Source organism: Onychomys torridus, chromosome 4 (genome assembly GCF_903995425.1).
Source record: "Onychomys torridus chromosome 4, mOncTor1.1, whole genome shotgun sequence".
Taxonomy (NCBI): Eukaryota; Metazoa; Chordata; class Mammalia; order Rodentia; family Cricetidae; genus Onychomys; species Onychomys torridus.
This window is the reverse complement of record NC_050446.1, coordinates 29,918,893-29,942,665: the sequence shown is the minus strand read 5'-3', so window position 1 is coordinate 29,942,665 and position 23,773 is coordinate 29,918,893. Positions and strand designations below refer to the sequence as shown.

Sequence of the window (23,773 nt, the reverse complement as noted above, 5' to 3'; positions counted from 1 at the left end):
AAAAAATCAAGATGCTCCGGGCAGTGGTGGCACACACCTTTAATCCCAGCACCCGGGAGGCAGAGCCAGGCGAATCTCTGTGAGTTCGAGGCCAGTCTGGACTACCAAGTCAGTTCCAGGAAAGGCGCAAAGCTACACAGAGACACCCTGTCTTGAAAAACAAAAACAAAAACTCAAGATGTGTAGGTGTGTATATGTGGAAAAAATTCTTAGACTAGTGCCTGGCACATGGTACGTGCTGTCCAGGTGCACTCTGTGCTATGCCAAATCTAGTCCACTAGATAGACTCTGTGAGGACGTTCATCTTGGCTTCTGTTGTATCGTACTTCCCTGTCCTAGTGGGTTCGTAATAAATATGTGTAGAGGGAGTGATGAATGAATGAAAGGTCATACAGGCAAGAAAAGCAAGAACAATGATAGACCCTTTCACTGGATATTTAACATGGGCCAGGCAGCTCTCGCTACAGATTATCTGGAATCCCTGCCGTGAGCTTGTAAAATACAGCCTAAGCCCCACTTTATCGACGAGGCAACTGAAAACAGAGTTGATCAATGAGTTTGCTGAGATCATTTAGCAAATGAAGATTAGAAGTGGATCTGTCTGGCTTCAAAGCAGTTTCTTCTTCTCCCAAGCACAGCCCTCCCCACCACACACACAGTTATCAGGTTACCACCCTGCAGATAAATCCAGAGAACTATATTAAGACCTTTAATGCCACGTTGCCTACTAAGGAAGTTGCTTGCAGAGTGGAATGTTTGATTAAACACGGAGAAACTATAAAAGAATATGTCATCCTGATCCTGTAATGTTTCACAGTTGAAGAGAAATAATCTTTACTAGACATCTACTAAAAGCCAGGAACTGTGCTATTCTTTCTACTTTTTAGGACAGTCAAGAGTGGTGGTTGGTGTGGCATTCCAGGAAGCAGTCACTAAAAATGGAAATGTAATTATAAGAGATTTACTGGAGAAAACATCTTTTCTTTTTATGTCAGTTTATTAACTCTTGCTCTGAATAATTACTAGAAAAAATAATTTACATCCTATGAAAACTGAGGAATTTGAGCTGCCCGAGGACATTATTGAAGTTTTTAGAGTCGAAGCCTGGGCTTCAGCAGCCCTCACAAGCACAGTCCCGCCACTTATCCTCAGTGTGCCAATAAAGAAACAAGTAAGGAAAAGTAGGGGGAGAAGATTCAGTGTGACCACACTGGGAACAAGAACAATGAGATCACTGGCTTCTTATGAAGCCCACCTTCAGGACGCTGGCATGAAGTTTAGGCTTCAATAAGGACCAAGGGTTCCTGGTCACGGTGTGGCCCTGCCCATCATTGACATGCCACCATCTCCATCTTTCCTACAAGCTGTCATCTGTGGAAACCTTTTCTTAGAGGATGAGCTCTTCCTCCAATGCCAGGGCCTCAGCCTTTTCCTCCACCTGCAAAAGATTCCTGAGGAAATGCCAATCCCTTGGACTCCATTGTTAAGAGCCCAAGAGGAGGTCACAAGTGTCTCTTCAGAATGTCTTTCTTCATGCCAGGACGATTACAAGGGGTCTAGGCAGTGGTGTATGGCTACCTCTGTGATAGGTGGGACCAAAAACAGACCCATTCACACACTTACATATACGCAACACTGGGCTTGTCCCTGGTTTAGTAATCTCAACCTGCCAGGGTACTGGGAAGACAGCCCTCCTCTATCATAGTAGCAGGGCAGACATATCTTTGTTTTGAATAATTGGTTAGATAGCCTGGTACTGTCAACAAGCAGTCTGACTAAGTACAGTTACCTTGTATGTTTCTAAACACATGATGTTGTGTGCATGGAATTCGTCATTCTGGGAAAGAATCGTGCATTCTATTTTGGCCCATGTGAAGAAATTTTCAGATTACAAAAGCTAGGAGTAATTTTTAAATGTGTCTGCATTTATCCCTTTACGTCAAGACCATAATTATCATTGTCACCCAGAGATTGGTTATCACTGTGTCATTTTTAGTTCCTTTGGGAGAATCTGCAGCTCGCTTACTTGGCCTCTGTCTCCAGTCTGGGGACTCGGCAGTTCCACTAGCAGGGTCTCACACTGCACTGATATTACAGACAGCAGGTGTTGGAAAGGGACCTCTCAAGGGGCACTGAAGAAAAATTAACTTTCTGTAGCTAGAAGAATGATTTGAGTTCCAGGGACTCTTGGAGAAAGGGCGGACCACACAGAGTTTCCTGCAGTATGCACCTCACTATGGGTTCCGTGGGATGGTGTCAGCTGATATGGGGAAAAGAATGCTGGATTCTGAGATGTCTGAGAAGACGCTAATGTAAATGCAGGTCATTGGGTTTCTTTGCTCAGTAGCCCAGTTTTGCTAATATGCTCTTTGTATCTCTAATGTGTCTGCAGGTCTTTTTCCACAGAACAGCCTGTGGGTTTAATGTTTCATGGAACACTTAAAAGGAACTACAGTTCTGTTCCAGTCTTCTCATTTTACAAGTGAGAGAACTAAGACCAAGAAGAGGAAAGACTGCCTTCCCAGAGGCCAGATGCCTTGGACAATGACAGCATCTCTTTCTGTCTTAATCCAGGGAGACTCTAGAATCTAGTGGTTCTCAGCCCATGGGTCACAATCCCTTTTGAAGGGACAAATGATCCTTTCACAGGGTTGCCTAAGACCATTGGAAAATACAAATATTTACATTACTATTCACAACAGCAAAATTACACTTGTGGTTGGGGTCACAACATGAGGAACTGTATAAAAGAGTCACAGCATTAGGAAGGTTGAGAACCACTGCTCTAGATGGTAAATGTCAATAGGTTAGTTGCTATATATATTAGGGTTTCTGTTGCTGTGATAAAACACTATGACCAAGAGCAACTTGGGGGGGGGGGGTTATTTCATCTTAAAGCTTGTCCCCATCATCCAGGGAAGTCAGGGCAGGAACTCAAGTCAAAAGCCTGGGAGAATGAAATAAAGCAGAGGCCATCAAGGAACTCTGCTTGCTGGATTGTTTCTTTCTCAGCCTGCTTTCTTCTAGCACCCAGAACCACCAACACAGAGGTAGTACTGCCCACAGTGAGCTGGGCCCTTCCAAATCCATCATCAATCAAGAAAACTTGTGGAGGCATTTCCTCAGTTGAGGTTCCCTTTCCCAAATGTCTCTAGTCATGTCCAGTTGACGTAAACCAGCCAGCATACTGCATATTCTCCACAAGAGAGAATACTGGGTTCCATGGATAAGGCTTTCACTAGAAGGGTCCATAAACTTTTTAGTAAAGGGCCAGATAGTAACTAATTTAGGTTTGTTGAGTATAGTGGTGTCCTTTAAAACACTATTCAACTTTGCCTTTGAGTTGCCATGGTCATTATGCATGTAAACCATGGGAATTACTGGACTCCATTCAAACTTTGTAGAAGCAAGAGGCAGACCCAGTTCAGATGAAAGAAATTGCCACTTTTCTTCCAGGCCAACTTTTGTTATCTATTACTGCAAAATAAATGGCCCTAAACATGGCAACTTCAAACAGTGGCTAGGGCGTAGCATTCATCTGATGGCTGACTGATCTCCCAGCAGGGTTGAATAGGAGGGACTCAGCCAATTCTTCCTATCCACTTGGTCCAGGACTTTGTTATGAGCTCTTTTCTGGCTTCTTACGTTGTACCTATATGATAAAATACAGTCTCCTAAGGTTTCATCTTAGCCCAGCCCAGCAGCATCTCTACAACATTGAACTGATCAGAGTGGTCACAGCCACTACCCAGATCCAGAGGGGACAAAATGTTCCATCTTAGTACAGGGAGGACCAAGGAGTCTGTGCCATTTAAAAATCTGCTCTAGGCAGAAAAAGTAACTGAGACAATACTGAGAGGCAAATAGGAAAGTGTCCCTAGGCACTGGGATGTAGGAGCCATCACAGAGTCTTTATTGTGTGGATAGCCAGATTATGTTTTCTTGGTGTGTGTCTACACACCATATTTTTATATTTCAATTGTCTTCTTCAGGGTATTGATATCTTTTCCTTTTCAGAGAAGTTGAGAATAGTGCATTTTAAGAAGGCCAAGTTCAACTTGTCCCTGTACCATGGTAATAAGAGTTGCATAATGCTTGGCAAGAAAAGCAGATAGACAATTGGATGATAAATGAAATATAATCCTTTAATCCCACTTAGTTACAAGCTGGCTTATGTTACCAAAAGCTGACCTGGTGGCTCTCTGAGCTGCGTAATGGCTTTTTGTGTGTGTAAATTGACATTGACCACTCTTTCTACAAGAGGTGAGCTCATCCTCCCAGCAGAGGCTTGCTTGCAAAGCTCTAACATTTTGAGAGCCAGAGTGGCTCTCTTCTATCCTGCTTTATTTCTCATTGCTGAAAAGACTCCAAGTCATTCTAGCATGCATGCAAGTTCTGAGGGGAATTTTCCACTGCCCAGTTCCAGCGATATTTAAATTATTGAGAATCCTACAGATTCACTCATCTGTTTGACACATTCTCCTCCTTGCTGCATGCATTATTATAAAACTCTGGATGCCTGCCATTTAATTTTTAACACTGCTTTTTAAAAACAGGGTAGTCTGTTCTACATCTTCCCGTGAAACAAGGCCTCCCAGGATGCAATTTCAGCATACACATTTCTAGAGATTTTAAGCAACCAACCTGGGCATAGCATGGTGGAAAGTGTTTCTTCCTTCCCATGCTGTGATATAGCACATGCAGTTGATATAAACCTAACGAAAACCCTGAGTGCCTTCCCCATGGATAACCTCACTGCCAGGTGCTGTTCTAGTCTTTGAAGACTGGGCAGCATGGAAAGACATGGGGAGGGGAACATGTTGGGATTCATAACGAATGTCATAAATAGGAGACGAACTATAAAGAATCGATGTCCCTCCATTCTTACCTTTGTGCCAGCTTCACCCATTAGTAGCAAAAACTGATTTTCTTGTTTGTCGCCTTAAAGAAGAGCTCCTGTCAGAGTCTGTCATTACTGATTGGTTTTACTTTATCCCCACAAGACCTCTTAGATCTTTCCACAACAGCAGATGCTTAAACGTGGACTCTAGTTTCCAACCAGCGGTTGAGTACTTAAGACCACAGAGACTTCAGTAACACAGAGAATGCAATTTGGGTGTGAAAGTAACATTTACTCGCTGGTTATCATGTAGTTAATATTATTATGTGTTGAGCCAGCCAGCCAGCCAGCCAGCCATGTTATTTTACTGAATAGTATTTGCTGGTCATTCTTCTTAAATGGTGGCACTTTAGGGGGCTCTCTATATAATAGTTGCAAAGAAATAGAGGTGTACAGATCCTTAGTATTGACTACTCCCTCTTAGAAATAACAAAGATACTGCACATGAGGCTGTATCTATGCACAACAAACAAATGAAAGCAAAATATAAGCCATGGAGTTTGCACACATATAATCTGCATAGCTAAAAGTCAATAGTGAACCATCTTTTTTTTTTTCTTTTTCCTTTTGGTTTTGGGTTTTTGAGATAGGGTTTCTCTGTATAACAGCCCTGGCTGCCCTGGCACTCACTCTGTAGACCAGGCTGGCCTTGAACTCACAGAGATCTGTCTGCCTCTGCCTCCTGAATGCTGGGGTTAAAGGCATGCACCACCATGGCCCAGCTCAAGAGCCAGTTAAGAGTACTGGCTGCTCTTCCAGTGGACCTGGGTTTGACTTCCAGAACCCACAAGGGTGCTCACAACCATCTGTAACTCCAGTTCCAGGGGATCTGAGGATGTCTTCTGATCTCCTTAGGCACCAAGGATGCATACATGCAGGCAAAAACACTCATACACATAAAGTGAGAAATTAAATTAAATTTAAAATTAAAGGGAAGTAAAACTAACTGCATAATTAGTTTCTAAGGTTTTTAAGCTTTGCATTAAAAATAGTAAGTTACAACTCCCTGAATAAACACGTTGGACAAGATACACGAGTAGTTTGTATTCTGTAGCCATGAAAGAAAATTTACCAGTCATTCCCTGTATGTTTTCCCTACCAAAAGAACATAAACAAATGGAATTTATGCCATTCCTCATACAGGATGAGAACACTACTGTTTCTTTTGCAAAAACTGGAGTGACCACTTCAATTTGCTCCTTCTCTGGCTTCATCGCAGACAATCCCTGCAGGCAGTGCTCAGTCCCCAATGAAACCCCTTAACAAGGGAGGTAGAGAAGGACTTAGGTGTCTTTTAAACATCAAAAACCTTCACAGTTTTCTCTCTCTTCCCAGCCTTGCTTTTTGTCAAGCCCTGGGTGTATGGCATGCCTGTTTCCACTACCTAGAAATCCCAGTGTTCTGTTCTCAGTCAGTCTTTCTGAACGTGCATATCCAGAAAACAGCTGCCCTGCACCCCTGTTCCTGATGCTCCGGCTCCTCTGCTCACTTGGTATTTGCTTTCTTTAGCAGCTGCATGAAACCCACAGGCCTCAGCTGTAGAAAGGGCTCCATCCTGGGATGCCGTGGGTGTTCAACATGACAGCTCTCTGAAACTGCTCTGTTCCTTTTTATCATGGGCTGTCACCACAGGCATGATAGTGGAGGGGCCTTCACTGCCTGGGATGTTGCTGATTAAGTAGCTCTCCATCTCTTTCCATGCTTACTTAGGGCTTCCTGCGTTGCATGGGAAGCAGCTGACTAGACAAGACTTTTATATTCATTTTAAAATGTGGCAAGCTGGTTTGCAGAATCCATTCAATTGCCTCACTCTGAATTTCTCTTTGAGTTTGTATACTTTTTAAAAAATCCCCTCCTGCTGTCTTTCTAGTATGTTGCTCTATTCAGCTGTGTTATTTCCCAAAGAGAAAAAAAAATTGTCAAGACACATAGTCTGTGAGATTCTTCCCAGTCAGAAGTAAGTACGTACGTCAGTGTCATTCAAAAGGTGAAATTCACTTTCGCTGTGCTTTTGAAAGCCTAGGAGCAGTTTCAAACAATCCTTTATACCATACAGCCACCGTTTAGCAATAAAAGAAGCAGTTTGGAAGAACTAATCGGGCTTAAGCAAACAGCCCTGTGCTGATGTGTACAAATTCTACCCATTGGCAAAGGGAAGCACTTTATTAAAATTCCTTGTAATTAACTGTGTGCTGATTGTGGTTTCCATAGTGACAGTGTAATGGGGAACAGCCAAGTACATATATACCTCACTTAGCACCTTGCAGTCTGGTTTTGAGCTTTCCTTTTTAAATTATTTTATTTATCAAATATTAATTGTACAGATTAAATGAAGTTCACTCCATTCTTCAATATGCTGTGCATTGCACACATTCACTCACCCTTCTACAACCTGGGACCACCCCCCCATTCTCTCATTACCCTCCCCGGTTCCTAAAAATCCCTCTCGATTTGTTTGTATTTCCCAAATCTTTCCCATCCCCCTGCCTTTAGTTCTATTCAGCACTTCTACAGGGTTGACATCTTGGTTTCCATCCATAAATGAGAAGGTGTGTCTTGCTGCATCTGCCTTCTTTCACTCATGACACCTTCTCTAGTCATCCCATCTGAATCACATCTGAAAAGTATTCTATTATGTAATTGGACTACATTTTCTTTACCCACATATTTAATATAGGGCATCTAGGTTGGTTCTATATTTTGGTTATTGTGAATGGTGCTACAATGATCTTGGGGGTGCAAGTCCCTTTTAGATATAAATACTTCATCTCAGATCATGTAGTATTTCTACTTTTAGTTTTATGATGAGTCTTGGTTTTTGGTTTTTTTTTTTCCATAATGACTGCACTACTGTCCACTCTCACCAAGAGTGTGTAAGAGTTTCCATTATGTCTTATATTTTGGTAATAAACATTCTAACTGGAGTGAGATGTTATTTTTTTGTTGTGTTGTTTGTTAAGAATCAAACCCAAGCCTAGGAAATGCTAGGCAAATGCTTTGGTGCAGAACTGTGTCTCCGGCCCCTGGTTGGTTTGTTTTTAGACAAGGTCTCATTCTGTAACCTCAGCTGGCCTAAGGTTTGCCTGGCTGACCTCAAACATGTGATTCTTCAGCCGTAGCTTTGTGTGTGCTGGGACTTCAGGCTTGAGCCAACACAGCACACTCACTGTAGTGTGACTGCATCTGTCCTGTGATTAGGGAAAGTTGCCGTTTGCTATGTGCCTGTTGGCCATTTGTGGGTTTCATTTTAAGAGGTGTCTGAGTAGTTCTTTAGCCTGTTTAAAATTGGAGTGTTTGGATTTTGATCTTCCTCTTTTTCAGTTCTTTCTGGATTCTGAGAGTCAGTATGCGATGTTCCATTGGCAGCTATTCCCCCTCACCTGTGGGTCGGCTCTTAATCTTGTTGTTGATTTTCTTATGCTGGCATATCTTACGGTGATGTGAGCTCATTTGCCTATTTTGACTTTTGTTGTCTGTGTATTTAGATTCCTATCTATTTTTTTTCTTGCCTGTATTAATGTCTTAAAGAATTTCCCTTATTTTCATATAGTCATTTCATGGTCTCAGGCTTAAGAGTTAGTTAGATCTTTAATCTGTTTTGAATTAGGTTTCTTGTGTGGTGAGAGAAAATGATCCAGTTTTATTCTTCTGCATAAGCATATCCAATTTTGTTTACTATTTATGGAGCAAACTATCTTTTTTCCACTATTACATTCTTATTACCTTTGTCAAAAACTATTTGTATTGGGATGTAGCTCAAGATTAGTCAAGAGTGTCAGGCAGTGGTGGCGCATGCCTTTAATTCCAGCACTCAGGAGGCAGATGCAGGCGGATCTCTGTGAGTTCGAAGCCAGCCTGGTCTCCAAAGTGAGTTCCAGGAAAGGTGCAAAGCTACACAGAGAAACCCTGTCTCGAAAAAGAAAAAAAAAAAAAAAAAGATTAGTCAAGAGCATTTGACTAATATGTGGATGGTCCTGAGTTCTAGGTATAGCAACACACACACACATACACGTGTATGTGTGTGTGTGTGTGTGTGTGTGTGTGTGTGTGTGTGTGTGTGTGTGAGAGAGAGAGAGAGAGAGAGAGAGAGAGAGAGAGAGAGAGAGAGAGAGAGAGAAACAAGCCACACACATTATTCCAGTCCAAGAAAGGATCTTTAATGTCTTGTTGGGAATAAACAAGCCCATACTAATGATTGAGACCTATACAATCAAATTTGTACAGTGGGTATCAACAACAATAGTAAGAACAGGCTCTAACTCACAGAGCATGTGAAACAACAGAGCTGGTAGAGCCGAGGGGCCCTGTGAGCACTGCCCACTGTCCTCTTCCCAGTGCTGTCCTTAGAGCCTGGGGTGCTTTGGGGCTGTAGCCATTCCTGTTCTGCCCAAGGCAGCATTGCAAAAACACTGGCTGTCAGGGCACCAAGGATGGGTCCCGGGTCTCATCTGTGACTTGCTCAAGTTTGTGCTAACCACAGAAGGAAGTTCTTGAAGGCAAGAGAGAGAAGTTCTTTGGTTTTCATAGTGGGAAGTGACATTTACAGTCAGGGTTTCTGGCAACCAAAGCTCTAGGTACTAGGTGTTCTGTGTCTTGTGGGCCACAGCATCTTCTTTACCTGTTTTAGTTGCTTTCCTCTCTGTACGGCATTATTTTACTTATCATTTCCCCTTCCTGATAAATTCAGCAAGTCTCTAGACCTCTTTGTAAGTAAGAGAACTTTAAGCCACAGCTCCAAACTTAACTTGCTTGGTTTCTGCATAGTTCTGAATTGGTCTCGGTGTGACATGGAGTAGTAAGTGTTTGGGTACTTCAAGGATTGTCTCTCCTCCCAGATGGTACGAATGACTCTCAAGCACAGGGTGAGGTCAGACTTCAATGCCACCAAATGCCTACACATCCTGGGACAAAATAAATGCTGAGTAAATGTTGTATAAGGGAATGAAATGTGCATTGAAATTTCTGTTGATAAGTGTTCTTGGGGAGCATTTTTCTACTAAGTTGACCTGGTTGAGTCTTCCCAAATGAGTCAGTGTGGACTGAAGTCACTAGCTTTCAAAGTCTCATGATAAGGGCCTTCAAATTCCTTTCCAGTTTAGGCACTAATTTGCTGTCAAGGTTGATTCGATGAACGTTAACAGTAGGCTGGGGCATCAGCTCAGTGGGACAGTATGTGTTTAGCTTTCCTGAGTTCATGGGTTCAACCCTCAGCATCAAAACTAAACAATTAGTAAACGCTGGCAACAACATAGTTCACATAGTGATGACAGCTTCAAGACTCCTTTGTTCTAAGCACTGAAGAGAATGAATTAGCTGGGACACCACCCCCTCCATGTCTTCTTGTTGCCCCTAATCTTTCCCAGCAATGTCAATGCTGGTGGCAGGAACTATTTGGCTTATGACTGGAATTCTTATTTTGGTAAAATGAATTTGTAAAACCAGGGGAATGTGGTGAAGGGGTGGGAGAAGGAAGGTTCACCACCACCCTCTGCTCTGTGGGGTGTGCTACATTTCGCCCTAGAATGGCTTTCTCTTGGCGAGGCACCAAGGTCTGCCTTTCTCTCCCCAGAGTCCATGTGTTGGGTATATCCTCTTTTTATTCCCGGTCACACCGCCATAATACAAGACCCATTCTACTCTTTGGGGGAACCAAAACAGCTTCCCATTTTTAGGTAAATGTTGAGCAAAGTTCTTACTGACATAAACGTGGACATCAAGTGCTTCTTGTGTGGTTCCTTCCTTCCCCAGCTAAACACCCTGTTCCTGACCAGCTCACAGAACAGTCTGCAATGGTAGTAACCATCATGGCTGTTCTCTAGTGTTAGGCTCAGACTTTCTTTCCTTACTGTTTTATCATGAGACAGAGAAAGTCATTTTCATGAGCATTCTGAAAATGAACTATGTACTTGTTATAACCTTCAACACAGTTACCGTGATAATATTTATTTCAAGGTCATGGTCATGGTTCCAGTAACTTTCAGAAAATTCTCTTTTTAGCATCATCATTAACTTGTTTCTTTTGTATGTTGAAATTGGTAGAATTCAGCTGTATGGGAATAGATGGACAAAAATGAGGTATGTGTATATTTCCACATTCCTCAGCACTGTCATGTCTGCCTCATCTTTTTCTCTTTAAATCAGGAAAGGTCTGCCTTAGTTAGGGTTTCTATTGCTGTGAAGACACCCATGACCATGGCAACTCTCACAAGGAAAACATTTAATTGGGGTGGCTTGCTTACAGTTTCAGTGGTTCAGTCCATTATCATCACAGTGGGGAGCATGGTGGTGTGTAGGCAGACATGGTGCTGGCTACATCTTCATATGCAAGCCATAGGGAGTCTACTGAGATACTCATGGTATCCAGAGCATAGGAAACCTCAAAGCCTAACCCCACAGTGACACACTTCCTCCAACAAGGCCACACCCACTTCCACAAAGCCACACCTCCTATGAGATTATGGGGGCCAATTACATTCAAACTACCACAAGATCCAAATATTTAATAGTGGCTATTATATATATGTATATATATATGCTCCTTCTGCCTTAAGTGGAGTTTTCAGTAAAACCTACAGTGGAAATATGACGGATTTTTCTTATAATCTGCAGGAAATGTTTGATGTTATATTAGATGAGAATCAGCTTGAGGATGCTTGTGAGCATCTGGGCGAGTACTTGGAGGCATACTGGCGTGCCACCCACACAAGCAGTAGCACCCCCATGACCCCATTACTGGGGAGGAATGTGGGCTCCACAGCCCTTTCACCATATCCCACAGCAATCTCTGGATTACAGGTACTGTATTTTTGTTTGTTTGTTTGTTTGTCTTATAACTTTTGCAACCTTATTTTTAGGATCCAATAGATAATTAAGATGAAGACTCCAATTGTTCGTAATCTGAAGAAGCATGAGAAAAGGACATAGTATTTTTAAAACACTGGGGGGCTGGAGAGATGGCTCAGCAGTTAGGAATGCTTTCTGCTCTAGCAGAGGACTCTGGTTCAGCTCCCAGCACCCACAGAGTGGCTCAAACTATCTGTAACTTCAGTTCCAGGCGATCTTACCTCCATGGGCACCTGGCACACATATGGTACACAGACATACAGGCAGGCAAACAATTTATACTTATACAATAAATAAACCTTAAAGTTTGTTTTAATTAGAGAAGAAAAACTAAACCTTATACTGATCCTGACCTTTCACTGACAAAGCCTGCCTTCCCAACAATTTCCCTTTCTGGACAATTTTGCTATGAACTGATCATGGGTTTTACTTAGATCAGTTCATCTCTGGGAGACTTCATATCGAGGCAGTGTAATGGTTCACAACTTCTGTATGGCACCACGGACAGCTGAGCACAATACATCAGGATAGATGGGCCTCTTGGCTGCCTTTAACTATTCTTGGTCCACAAGCTGCTGAACCTGCCTCCCTCCACCTTGTACAAACAGAACGAGGGAGCAGATTTGGAAATGGTGACAGATCCCTGAGTTTCCAGGGGTATCTAGAGGCCTGCCTTGGTCAGCATAGGGAATCTGAGGACAAGTCAGAGAAAGTCAGAGCTCATCTCTTCTGCTGCTCTGCTGCTTCAGTCAGAACTAGATGGTGCAGGCCAAAGGCACTGTGGTACAAGATGAGCCCTGCCTTTCTGCATTAATTATTATTTACCATTTGTCAAGCAGCTGGAATGGATCCAAACTCCAAGCTGAGGAACATACAGTCAAATGAGCCTCTTGGCAACATGACTGGTTTTGTTTTAATGGGTTATAATGATAGTCATAATTGAAGATTTTGTAGAGTTAACTTGAAGCTAAATGGCACTCTCTGAAATGCTATTATAACTACATTACTCTACTTCAGACAGTACCTCTGTAAGCAGGAAACCTGCCACGTAAATGAATTTCTTTTGAGGCTAGAAATGATAGGGAAAATGGACGATAGTAATGTTCAGCATGTCTGCATGCACCAGTGCTATTTCTTGCCTTGTTTGCCTCCCTGTGTGCCTGTCTCCGAGTAACATTCCCATTGGCTTGGGCTGGCTCTGGATGGCAATAAAGGGGATGGATGAATGATCCAGTAAACTTTGTAGTGTTGGGGGAGCTAATGTTGCACTTCGTTTATAACACATAGCCCTACGACTCTCCACCTACAGTAGGTCTCCCAGCGTCATTAATGAGGTGATGTGGTGCCCTTTATCCTGTGGCCTACTTCTCCCAGGAACCATAGGTGTTTAATGGCATGATCTCTGACCCACTGAATAAGTTCCCTTCTGTGTGAAAGTGATGTACCTGACCCTGAGTTGCATCAGGTTCCTGTCTCTAATCCATGTGACCTACCTAAGCTGGTAGACACAGACAGACGGGTGTTCCTAAAGTGAAAGAAAAAAGTCAGATGATATATTCTGGGCCATCAAATAACTGCCTTAAGATGTTAATTTCAGTTACGAATATTGAAAGAATTTGGTTTATATCTGACTATTATTTTTGCAGAACTCAGTTAAGAAAGCAAGAGTATAGAAAGGCCTGCATTATCTGGCTCCACAGTGCTGTGTGTTCCTTTGGAAAGAATATTGCTGAGTTCCACATCCATGTCAGATACAGAAACAAATGCATTATTTAATGGATAGCACAGGTAGTAATTTCAGTCATTTTTTTAAGCTATAAGGATCATCAATCTAGAGCAACATGAAGTAAGTGTAAAGTGTGGGACTTTAAGAAGGAAAAAGATTTTTTTTATGAATTCATGAAAGGAACCAAATTATATATCTTACTCTAAATTTTATTTCCCAATAATAAAATAATCCTCTTGGTTTTTTGTAATAGGAGAGAATTATTACGCTTACCTGATAGATTATGGTCTGTTTAACACTAAAACAGTTCTGTGTTTCAATAGGAAGCAAAGTCATTCAGCATCATATACTTACACCCATAAACTATCAGCAGTGAAGCATCTGTGTATGGTGTATCTCAAAGGAAAAGACCAGCTACATTTATGTATCAAATGCCTTATTAGGTCAGACAGTTAGCATCCGTTTCGCAGACCCTGTTATTGCACATGTATTAACTGTTTAGATGAACGAAGTGGACCTTATCTAACCAGTGAACTGTCTGATACTTTCAGAGTCAGCGAACGAGGCACAGCAACCATTCTACAGAGAATTCTCCCATTGAAAGACGAAGCTTAATGACCTCTGATGAGAATTACCACAACGAGAGGGCTCGTAAGAGTAGGAACCGCTTGTCTTCCAGCTCCCAGCACAGCCGAGATCACTACCCTCTGGTAGAAGAAGATTACCCCGACTCATACCAGGACACTTACAAACCCCATAGGAACCGAGGCTCACCAGGGGGTTACAGCCATGACTCCCGACATAGGCTTTGAGGCTGCCGAGACAAACACACAGAAATGCTCATCTGTTGACAAATTGTCATCACACTGCTAGGATAACCAATCGTCGTAACTGGCAAGCACAGCACAGTATCTGCTGTGGGTGGGCTGCTGTCATTTGATTTAAGGGGCAAGAATTAAATAGAAGTACATTATGCCCTTGAGTCTAGATGGGTATTAGATGCCCAATCAGATAGGCATTTTTAAGTGTTACATTTACATGATAACAGTACATTTTGTTTTCTTCATAGAGTTTAGACACATCAATTTGTAATTTAGGGTACTTATCAAGGCACATATAAAATAATTTCCCGTGTAGGAAATTCCAAATGACCAGTTCCACTTGGAACCAATTTATAAACCAATTCCTGTTGGAATTTGGGTGAATTGACTGGAAAGTCTACTCGAGCATGTTGAAATCAATTGAAAAATCAGAAAAAAAATACCCAATAAGAAAATCAAAATACCAATAGAAACCCCAAACCAACTGTGGTATTTATTTGCTAGAAGCTAAATTTACACTTCAAGTTGGAATGTATAAACATTTAAATAATATGTTAATGTTGCCAGAATGGCTTTTCAAACCTACCAATGTATTGATAGTGCCAAAAAAATCTCAGAAATCTTAATGCAGAAATTATATAATTGCCTCAGATTTTAATATTTGTATTTTTCCTGATACAGCTGTTGTATTCCGGGTGTTTTGCTTTCTGTTCAGTCAGTACTGTTAGCTAGTTTGAAGCTGACAAAATCAGGAGGACAAGTTTATCAGCAATGAGGACAGTAAAGAGAAACCCAAGCGTGGCCAGTTCTGGGAAATGGGAAATGAGGAGTTGCTTCTTCTGTAATCAGTCTGTGTACAACCACACACATCTCAAGTCAGACGACAGAGACAGGGCCAGACCTTTCTGGGGCCAGAGGAAGTCATCCATCCCACTGCACACCAACACTGGCTCAGGAATTCTGCCAGGATGGCTGATGTCTTTCCCTAACTTCACTCAGTCTCTGTCTTTAAATATAAAGAATGGGTTAGCACTACACCACAGTATTTAAATCAAATTAACAACTTTTTGTTTGTTTGTTTTTCATGGACATAATCAAATCAGGTACTGAAAGTTATGTTTTCACAAGAAAAACTAATTGGGAAAAGTTAAGACACTGAATTAAAATCTTGCAGAAACAAAACAAAACAAAACCCAGATTCAGAATATATTTGTTCATTAAAAGTAAGGCACTTTCAATGCAGGGCCTTAGAGAGATTACAGACTGCTGTATTTCATTGCTAGTGAACAGCCTTTAGATTTCCAATGAGTGTATTTATGGAATGGGTGACCCATATCCTAAAGATTAAAGAAGACTTTAATCCAAGAAACCTTTGAAATTGACTCTTTTGTACAAGAAACAATTGTCTTTATGAAAGGACTTGTTTCTAAAATGACACAATGCATGTGTTTTCTAAAACCCCAATTGGAGCTAGACATAAAGGTCTTTCTACTAATGCCTTGAAGTCCATTTTTGAAAAGTAGTATAATTAATTTTATATTGTTATTTTCTCCAAAATTTCAAGACCTGGGCCCTCAAAACTATGTACCAGTTCATTCATTTTCCTGATTGAGAGAAAAAGTTTCCTATTCTTGACCAGTTATTCATATCTTGAATCCCATCAACCTCATGTGCCCTCCCCTTGTCTTGACTGTATGTGCAACCCGTTATGAACCTGCTTACCTGACAATGAGGCTGCCTGAAATTTTGTAAGTAATCTCAAACATTGATACATTTAAACATGGGCTCAGTACAATGGACAAGCTAACGTATGATACTGGCTTGTGAAGCTCTTTCGTCATCTAGCAAGGCTTACAGGATTTTCTGTTAAGACTTTTAAGAGCGCTATATTCATTGGGCTCTTTAATAAGCATATAATATTCCATTACTGAATACTTTGTTAGAGCACAGAAGAGCATTTTCCAGCAAACAAACTATATTTATTACATGTATAGCACATATTTGCATGAGAAAGAAAACATTAGGCAAACATTTTCCTGTATGCTTTACTGGTTCCTTGTCTGTGCGCATTAAAGCATTTAATTGCAGAGAGTGCCCTCGGGTGTATAAATTTAGAGTAGACTGCTGTTCAGCTTTTTCTGCAGTAGCATTAGCAATCTGGTTATCTAACTACTTTAAGATGTTTCTATTTTATGGCGGGTAGCTGTGACAGCATTTACACATATTTCCTAGTCAACAAGGGCACCATTTCTCTCCACTTTTCTTCAAGTCTCTCCAGCCTTCTTTTCCCCCCTTGCCCTTCCATGTCATGCTGAAAGAGGGAGGCCCATTTCATCTGTGTACAAAACTCCCTCATCACTTGCCATCAGACGTCCATAGCTATTTTGCTTTGCAGTCCTATTCAAAAGCTAATAACGATGGAAGGGTAAAATGTATACTTTTGATGGTGTACTTACTATTTCACTTTAACTTGGCCTATCTTTCTTTCATCTTCCTCTTCTAAGAAGTGTCTCCCCTCCAGATGAAGAAGAGATACGACTCTTCCTTTCTTTGTAAAGGCTCAGAGTTGCTTATGTAAATGTCTAAAATCCAGATATATACTAAATAAAAAGTTTTAATTTTGCCCAGCATACCAAGAACCTCTAGGAAATACATATTACAAGTACTTTGTTTTAATTCATTTCACTCAAAATGGCAAATAATGACAAGCAGGAGAAATATTTCTTTATCATTTGAAGCTGTTTTCACTTATAGAATAAACTGTGTTAGAATTCTGTGATTTTTTTTTTTAATGATATGTACTAATGCAGACTCGTCTAACAATGTGGAAATGTGGTCCTGGAAAAAGGAGAAATGCAATTTGTGGGTCCTTGTGCTTATTTCCAAGGCTATGGTGTACTCCAATATTATAATCAACACTGTTACCTTGTTTATGCTAACACTTAAAACAATGTGTAGTGGTGTTTATAAATGACTGATGATTCGCTCTCATCTTTCTATAGCTCTGAAGGGGAGAAGATTTGGATTGTTAGCAATTTGACGCATGGTCTTTCCTAAAAAGTGTCTCAATTGTGTGACTATACAAATCATTGCATTTCATCCTTAATGGAATGAATTTTAAAGTCTGAAACAAATTGAGACAACTATTAGTTCCAGTTTAAATAATGTGCTTATTTACTCCAATTATTATTGTTGTTTGCAAAAATGTATTTTTAGAACGTTAACCTCTTTTCATACCTGCATACTTGAACTTGTCTTTTGTTGGGGGGCCTTAAATTTCATAGTAGAGAACAGGGGAAGTAAAAAGGGAATGAAGACAAGGAAATTGTGGCAAAAGAGAGCTCACAATCTTCAGCTCTTTAAATGAACATATCCCAAAATACTGAGACACAGTATGTCAGTTAAGAATGTTTCTAGGCAACCTTATTTGCAAGCTAGTATATTTTCTTACATAATTTTATTTTGCTATTTGCTAAAAAACAAAAGATCACAATACCACCACACAAATTGCCCTCTCTAATGATATGTATACTACCTCTTCTGTAGAGAAAACTGTCTTTGAAGGGAAAAGTCCTGGTGATAGAGTGTCTGTTCTGCCAACAGTGCGGCAGTTAAGTGTTTACAAGTTTAAACTCTGCCTGCCCTTTAGATTTTACATGATTTTCAAATGCTCTCACCATGGTTTCATTTCTTCCATGTTAGTAAGGTTTGCTTGGAATGGATTCACAGCTTATCATGAAGTGAGTTTAATTTAGCAAGAAGCCATCCTAAGAAACAAAGCAAACTGAAAGGAACTACCTCTGTGTGCAAAGTGTAGCCTACAGTTCAAGGTCTGAGGAAGAGAAATCCAGAGACTTGCTGTTTAAAGCAGAGCTGGTTGATCCTTGACTTGTATGGACACCGAGGGTATGCTGTAGCCCCTTACTGGGGTTGGATCTGCATTGTCTAGAACTCCCATGTAATTGGAACAAACTTCATATCAATGTTTCAAATAAATGCTTATGTAACCCTTATTCCTTTATATTTGCCTTTGTCTTTCATGACAGAGTTACAGTTTTTTAGTTATATAAAACTTGAATAACCATGAATGAAAACTTTACAGGAAATTATGTAGTAAAATCTGTTTTATTAGTCCCTATATCTTTAAACACTGTCAACACTGTAAATGTTAACTAGGTTACTTACTCCAGCTATGTCTATGTGGCAAACAACAGTCCTTCTCTTTTAAATGATAATGAAGATTAAACCAGTCAACTAAGAGCTGTTAGATGGGCATTGAGAATAACTTTTTGTTAAGCAATCTAGTTAATCAAAATAGTAAAACTGGCTTATATGGGCAGATAGCTCCAGCATTCAGAAATGACTCTTCAAGGTTTCCTCTTGTGTTAAAAGAACCTTTCTTCAATGAAATGCATCCTCCGATAGCAATGTCTTTATCTACTTGTGGATAATTTAATACCAAATGCTGCAAGTAATGAAGGTGTATTATGAAGAGCTTAAAAGAGTATCTCATCAGATAACCTTAATTAAGGGCTGTAACTCCTGCTTGCCATAAATACATATAAATAAGAGGGGATCATGCTGAGCTTTGGTGAGCTATAATTTTTCATGAAACTTTCTTTTTGGTGGATGTAAAATGTTCACAGAGAGATGGAAGAAAATGTTACCGATGAATTTATAATAGTTTAGAGAATACACTAATGCTTCCTCATGTGAAACTTATAAGAGTTAAAATGAGAACCAAGAGCTGAAAGTAGCAGGTCTCTAGCTTTTCAAGCGTTTGGGGTTATATTTTGAACACTTAAATCTCCCAACAAATGGCTCTGTCTATGTTTATGCAGGGGCCTTTCTTGCCCTACTTGTCCGCCACTTCACACCACAGAAACTAGTGTGAAATCCGTATGCACAGGGGTATTGCAGATGAGGGGTCATTAACGCTATAGTGTTGCATACTATTTTTCATATGCCTTACAGTATTTTCTGGGATGTTATTAAAATGAAAGCATTTTATTGCCAAAATAAATCTATGTTGTTACTTCTGCATTAGCAGTAGAAAATAATGTAGCAAAAATATATATTGTACAGTACAAAATTATAATATATATATATATATTTTGCCAATAAATGAAAATAGATTGAGGAGGAAGAAGCACATGTGTTCTTATAGCACAAACAACAAAACTCACTGTTAAATTTGGCAGTCCTGTTTTTAGAAGTATGTAGATTTGGTTCTGTGTTTTTTCACATCTATTTCATCTCTCACCTTTGTAACTTTGCTGCTTGATATTTTCCAGCAATTTATTTCATAGCCTTCAATCTGTGAGTGTAATTTACTTATTTTACTCCCTTATATAAAACATATGAGTTTTATTTTGTGTTAAGACTCATACTATTTTACTATATTTCCTGTTCTTGTTTCTCCTCCTTTGGTAACAAATGGCACACAGGTGAGCTCATGGGCTCCTCTGGCCTTTGGATGTTTGAAAGTTTGTTTTTTTCCCAGCCTGAAGTTAGAGATCAGTAAAATGTCCCCATGGAAAAATATTAAGCAGGGATTCTTTGTTTTGTTTTGTAATTGATACTATTTCAAGCATAAGTTAAAGCCATTAGCTGTAAATTTAAGTGGTGGGAGGGAATAAAAAAATAACATTATTAATAGAAAACATACTAAAAGTAACTATGGCAAAATGATATAAAAAGACTCCCCCTATTCTGAGGGCTGTTGATACCCCAGGCTATTACTATGTCTCTGCTGATGTGGTGGGGAAAATGCCTTTGTCAAATAACTTTTCTTTTGGTTATTTATTTTAATAATTTGTCCCTTTCATTCTTGTTATCTAGGTATGTGTAGCGTTCTCCAAGGCATGCTGGGTAAAATACACTATGCAAATGTATACGTGCTGCATGCTTTGTCCTCCCTCTGCTTTAGTGGCTTTAGAGAAAAAAAAAAAAAACGTGGTGTTATTTTTGTGAACAAAGACATTTAACAAAGAAAATGCAGAGTGCATGCATACAGTATCCTAATTTCTATGGATTTGTTTTATGGAATTTAAATGTGTACAAAAAACTGCATTCATTTTTTTCTTTTATATAATAAATTTAAAAAAAAACACTGAAACAAGCATTCTACCTCTCATTTATATTCTGTAAATGTACAGAGGAAATGTCAGAAATCATAGGGATATTCCTGTAGCTTTTAATGGGAAATAAATCTATATATTTACTCTTTAAAGAAAAAAAAAAAAGAGTCAATGACGCGACCATTTCCCAATTATTCTGCTAGATTCTATGATACAAAAAAATGTTGTATTAGAAAGAATGTATAAGTTGCGCACACACATGTGGAATATACCACAATAAATGTGTGAAATAAGGCTAAATACAGAAAATATACTAGGCAATCCTTCATGTTCTCAAGACAGCCTTAAATGGTCGTGTTGCAGTTGCCAGACACTTCCAGAATAATAGCTCTGGAATTCTGTTAGGATACAGATTATGACTGGACATTTCACATGCACCCCAGCCAGTTGCCTGTGTTCTGTAACAGGATTGGCATTTGACTTTCATCTCGTCGTGGTGTATAAGAAGATGTTAGTAGAATTAGAATGATACAGTATACATTATAGCCAAGTTATTCCACAAACTTTATCACATTTAATTCACATGAGCTCCCTGAAAGAGCAGGCAGAGACCAGATTAATAGACCCAACTACAATTAAGAACACCAAAAGCTTAGCACCACTTCTGTCTCTGAAGCATTTATAAAAGAATAATACACTTAACACTCTCCAGCGAAGTAGTAAACTGAAGCACACAAAGCCGTGTGCAAACACAAGGTGTTGGCTGCATGAATAATTTTGTTATTAGAGGGGTCTTACCTAAGACCACCCCAACAACCGGCCAACAATCTGAAACTCCCAACCGGAAAACAGCAGTTCCTCACTGTTGCATTAACAGGGTATTTGCCTTAACCACCTCTCTTGTCATTAGCACATTTCCATTGGGCTGTAGAAAGAAATCTCTTGTCTTTTCATATAACATGCAGGTCAGCCTAACCAGTGCCATCTAGCAATCACTAACTACAAGTTATTCAACGTCCCTGTGCTCACATCTGTTACCCTCACATCTTCCTTGCATGACCGTTAGATTTACATTACAATTATATTAGTGATGTCCACTTCTTGTATTCCTTTGTGGAACATCAAACTTGTTTTAACAGGCAGTTGCTCACTTGGCCAAAGTTTATCCTCCTTGAAGGCTGGTCTCAACTGGGGCCTATTCTTAGACTCAGCTCCTCTTTTAACATCCAGGCATCTGCTGAATGTCCTATGTTTGAGTTTTCTGACTGAAGGGATCACTTTACATTAATGACTCCTGACCCTTTGAAACTATTATCTGGAGATTATTTTTGCAACAATCCTGGTATGTTTTCCCTCTGGAAATTGTTGCTAGCCAACTACCTAGAATTTCATCCTATACAAGTCATATGGAGCTGAACACTCAATGGTCTCCTAGCCCATTTTCTGTAGATTTTCTTTCTTCTGTCTCTTGGTGACTCTGCTTCCCTAATCCCGGCCTCCCTGACTATGGGAACACAGAGCTGTGTCTTTGTGGCCAGGGACCATTAGCTGGGAATTGTTTTTGCTAAGGCACAAATACAGGGCAATGGAAAAGCTCACAAGTTAGGGAATCACAATCCAGAGCCTGTTTTCCAGTATCTGGAAACAGTTGTTTCTTGTGTTATATTCAGTGCTCTGCTTATTAACAGTAGAATGGTAAAGCAGATGTTTTATGTTCTATACCTTAAAGCAGAAGTCTTTCATGGCATTTTGCTCATGACTTTAAAAACTGATAAAATATTTAGAAGGTCTCAGAAGGAGAAACAAATAGTTTGACATCCCTCATCAAAGATTCCAAGTTATAACTATAGTACCAATTTTGTATTTTACCTATTAAAGTTAGCAAAGATTTTACTAGCCAACTCCCCCCCCATGCGCCTTTGTGAGGGGCACTTGGAAAATAGTCTAAGAGATCACTTCCTTAACAGAGTTTTAAAACACGGAGCCCTAACTTCACAAGTAAATATGGGTCTGGCATACATGAGTAAATTGTCAAAGATGTGTGGGAGTTTGTAAAAACATCTCAACAGTTGCTAAAGTGTTACCTACATTGGATGAGAATGGAAATACTAAAGAGTTCATGTAAGCTGGTTATGCAAACATCGTTTTTCTAAAAAGCCTACAAGCTATTAAATAAATCCAGATATAATATTCTAAATGTGCAGACGAGTCTAATGACTTTATTCTCCTTTATGTATGTCTCAAAGATTGGCATTTGGACATAAGTCTCCAAAGAAGATGAAGAACTGCCTTTTCCATATATTGAGATAGGACAGTATATGGTTAGGAGTGGGTAGAAAGGTACAGTTTGTGGATGAGGTGGTAACAGAACAGCTCCAAGAGCCTTCCACAGGTCTCCCACATTTTCCCATCTCTGCCTTTTTTCTTTCCTTCTTCCTTTTTAAAAATCAAAGGAGACTAGAAAGAAATGAAGCTGCTTCAGCTTTTTGTTTATTTTTGTGGAAGAAGTAAGCAGCAGAAATTCCTCCTTCCTATGTACTTCTTTTCCAGGAGTCAAGATTATCAGAGTCATCGGTCACTTCACAGATCAACCCTACGCTGCTTCTACATCAGGAATATTGAGATCTGGAGATCTAACATGCTTAGATAAAAGGAACTAAAAGAAGTAGACAAAAACGAAACAGAAACATGGACAAGAACTCTTCCGATCAAGTTCACCAACGATTTTATATATTATATATATTTTATATTTTAGTTTCAACCACTTGTCCTGCAGGGGAGGCAGGGTTGGACACTCGAATACCCAGAGGCACAACTGTTCAAACTGTAGGCGAGACGACTGAAGAGCACAGAGAACATTTGGCCATCTATTTATGAGGAAGGTGACTGGAATGAAAGGAAGACATTTGGGGCCATAAAGAACAGTGACTGTCTGTCTACAGTGTTTTTGGACGCGACCGCTCAGCACAGACAGCTTTTGTGACCACTAAAACGGGGGAGATTGGAAGAGAACTGCTCTAACCAAGAGCGGCCTGAGAGTGGAGGGAGAATTGGAGCGGGGAGAGCGCCAAGGTGCAAAGACAGAGGTAAGGAAAATTGCAACCACTTCAGCTACTGTCCAGGGGTAACGGGCTCAACGGAGACTTAAAGCTTACCGTCGTCGGGACCCAAACACGGGACTTTTGGAAGTGTGTGTAGGGCTGGAGATGGGCATGGTTACATATTTGCACTGTGGCTCCAGGCTCAGAAACAACCTGGAACCTGGACAACAGCGGGGCATCACTCAGCTACCTCCGGCCGGCCCTCCCCGCGGCCGAAGCCTCGGGTCCCCGAGCCCCGCCTCCAGCTCCGCGCCTGCGCCTGCGCCTTGCCCCCGCCCCGCCCCGCCCCGCCCCGCCCCGCC

The 23,773-nt window shown here is 40.4% G+C and overlaps 1 protein-coding gene across 5 annotated transcripts in view; it reads left to right on the top strand.

Annotated features, from left to right (window-relative positions):
* The window catches only part of Cacnb4 (calcium voltage-gated channel auxiliary subunit beta 4), a 262,761-nt gene extending 244,450 nt beyond the window's left edge, over window positions 1–18,311 (top strand). For all 5 annotated transcript variants that reach the window (XM_036186494.1, XM_036186495.1, XM_036186496.1 and 2 more), the window contains 2 exons: window positions 11,510–11,695; window positions 14,021–18,311. In XM_036186494.1, the coding sequence (XP_036042387.1) occupies window positions 11,510–11,695; window positions 14,021–14,281 (447 nt within the window). In that variant the 3' untranslated portion in view covers window positions 14,282–18,311. The remainder of the gene's footprint in view (window positions 1–11,509; window positions 11,696–14,020) is intronic.
* Window positions 18,312–23,773: the final 5,462 nt, after the last annotated feature.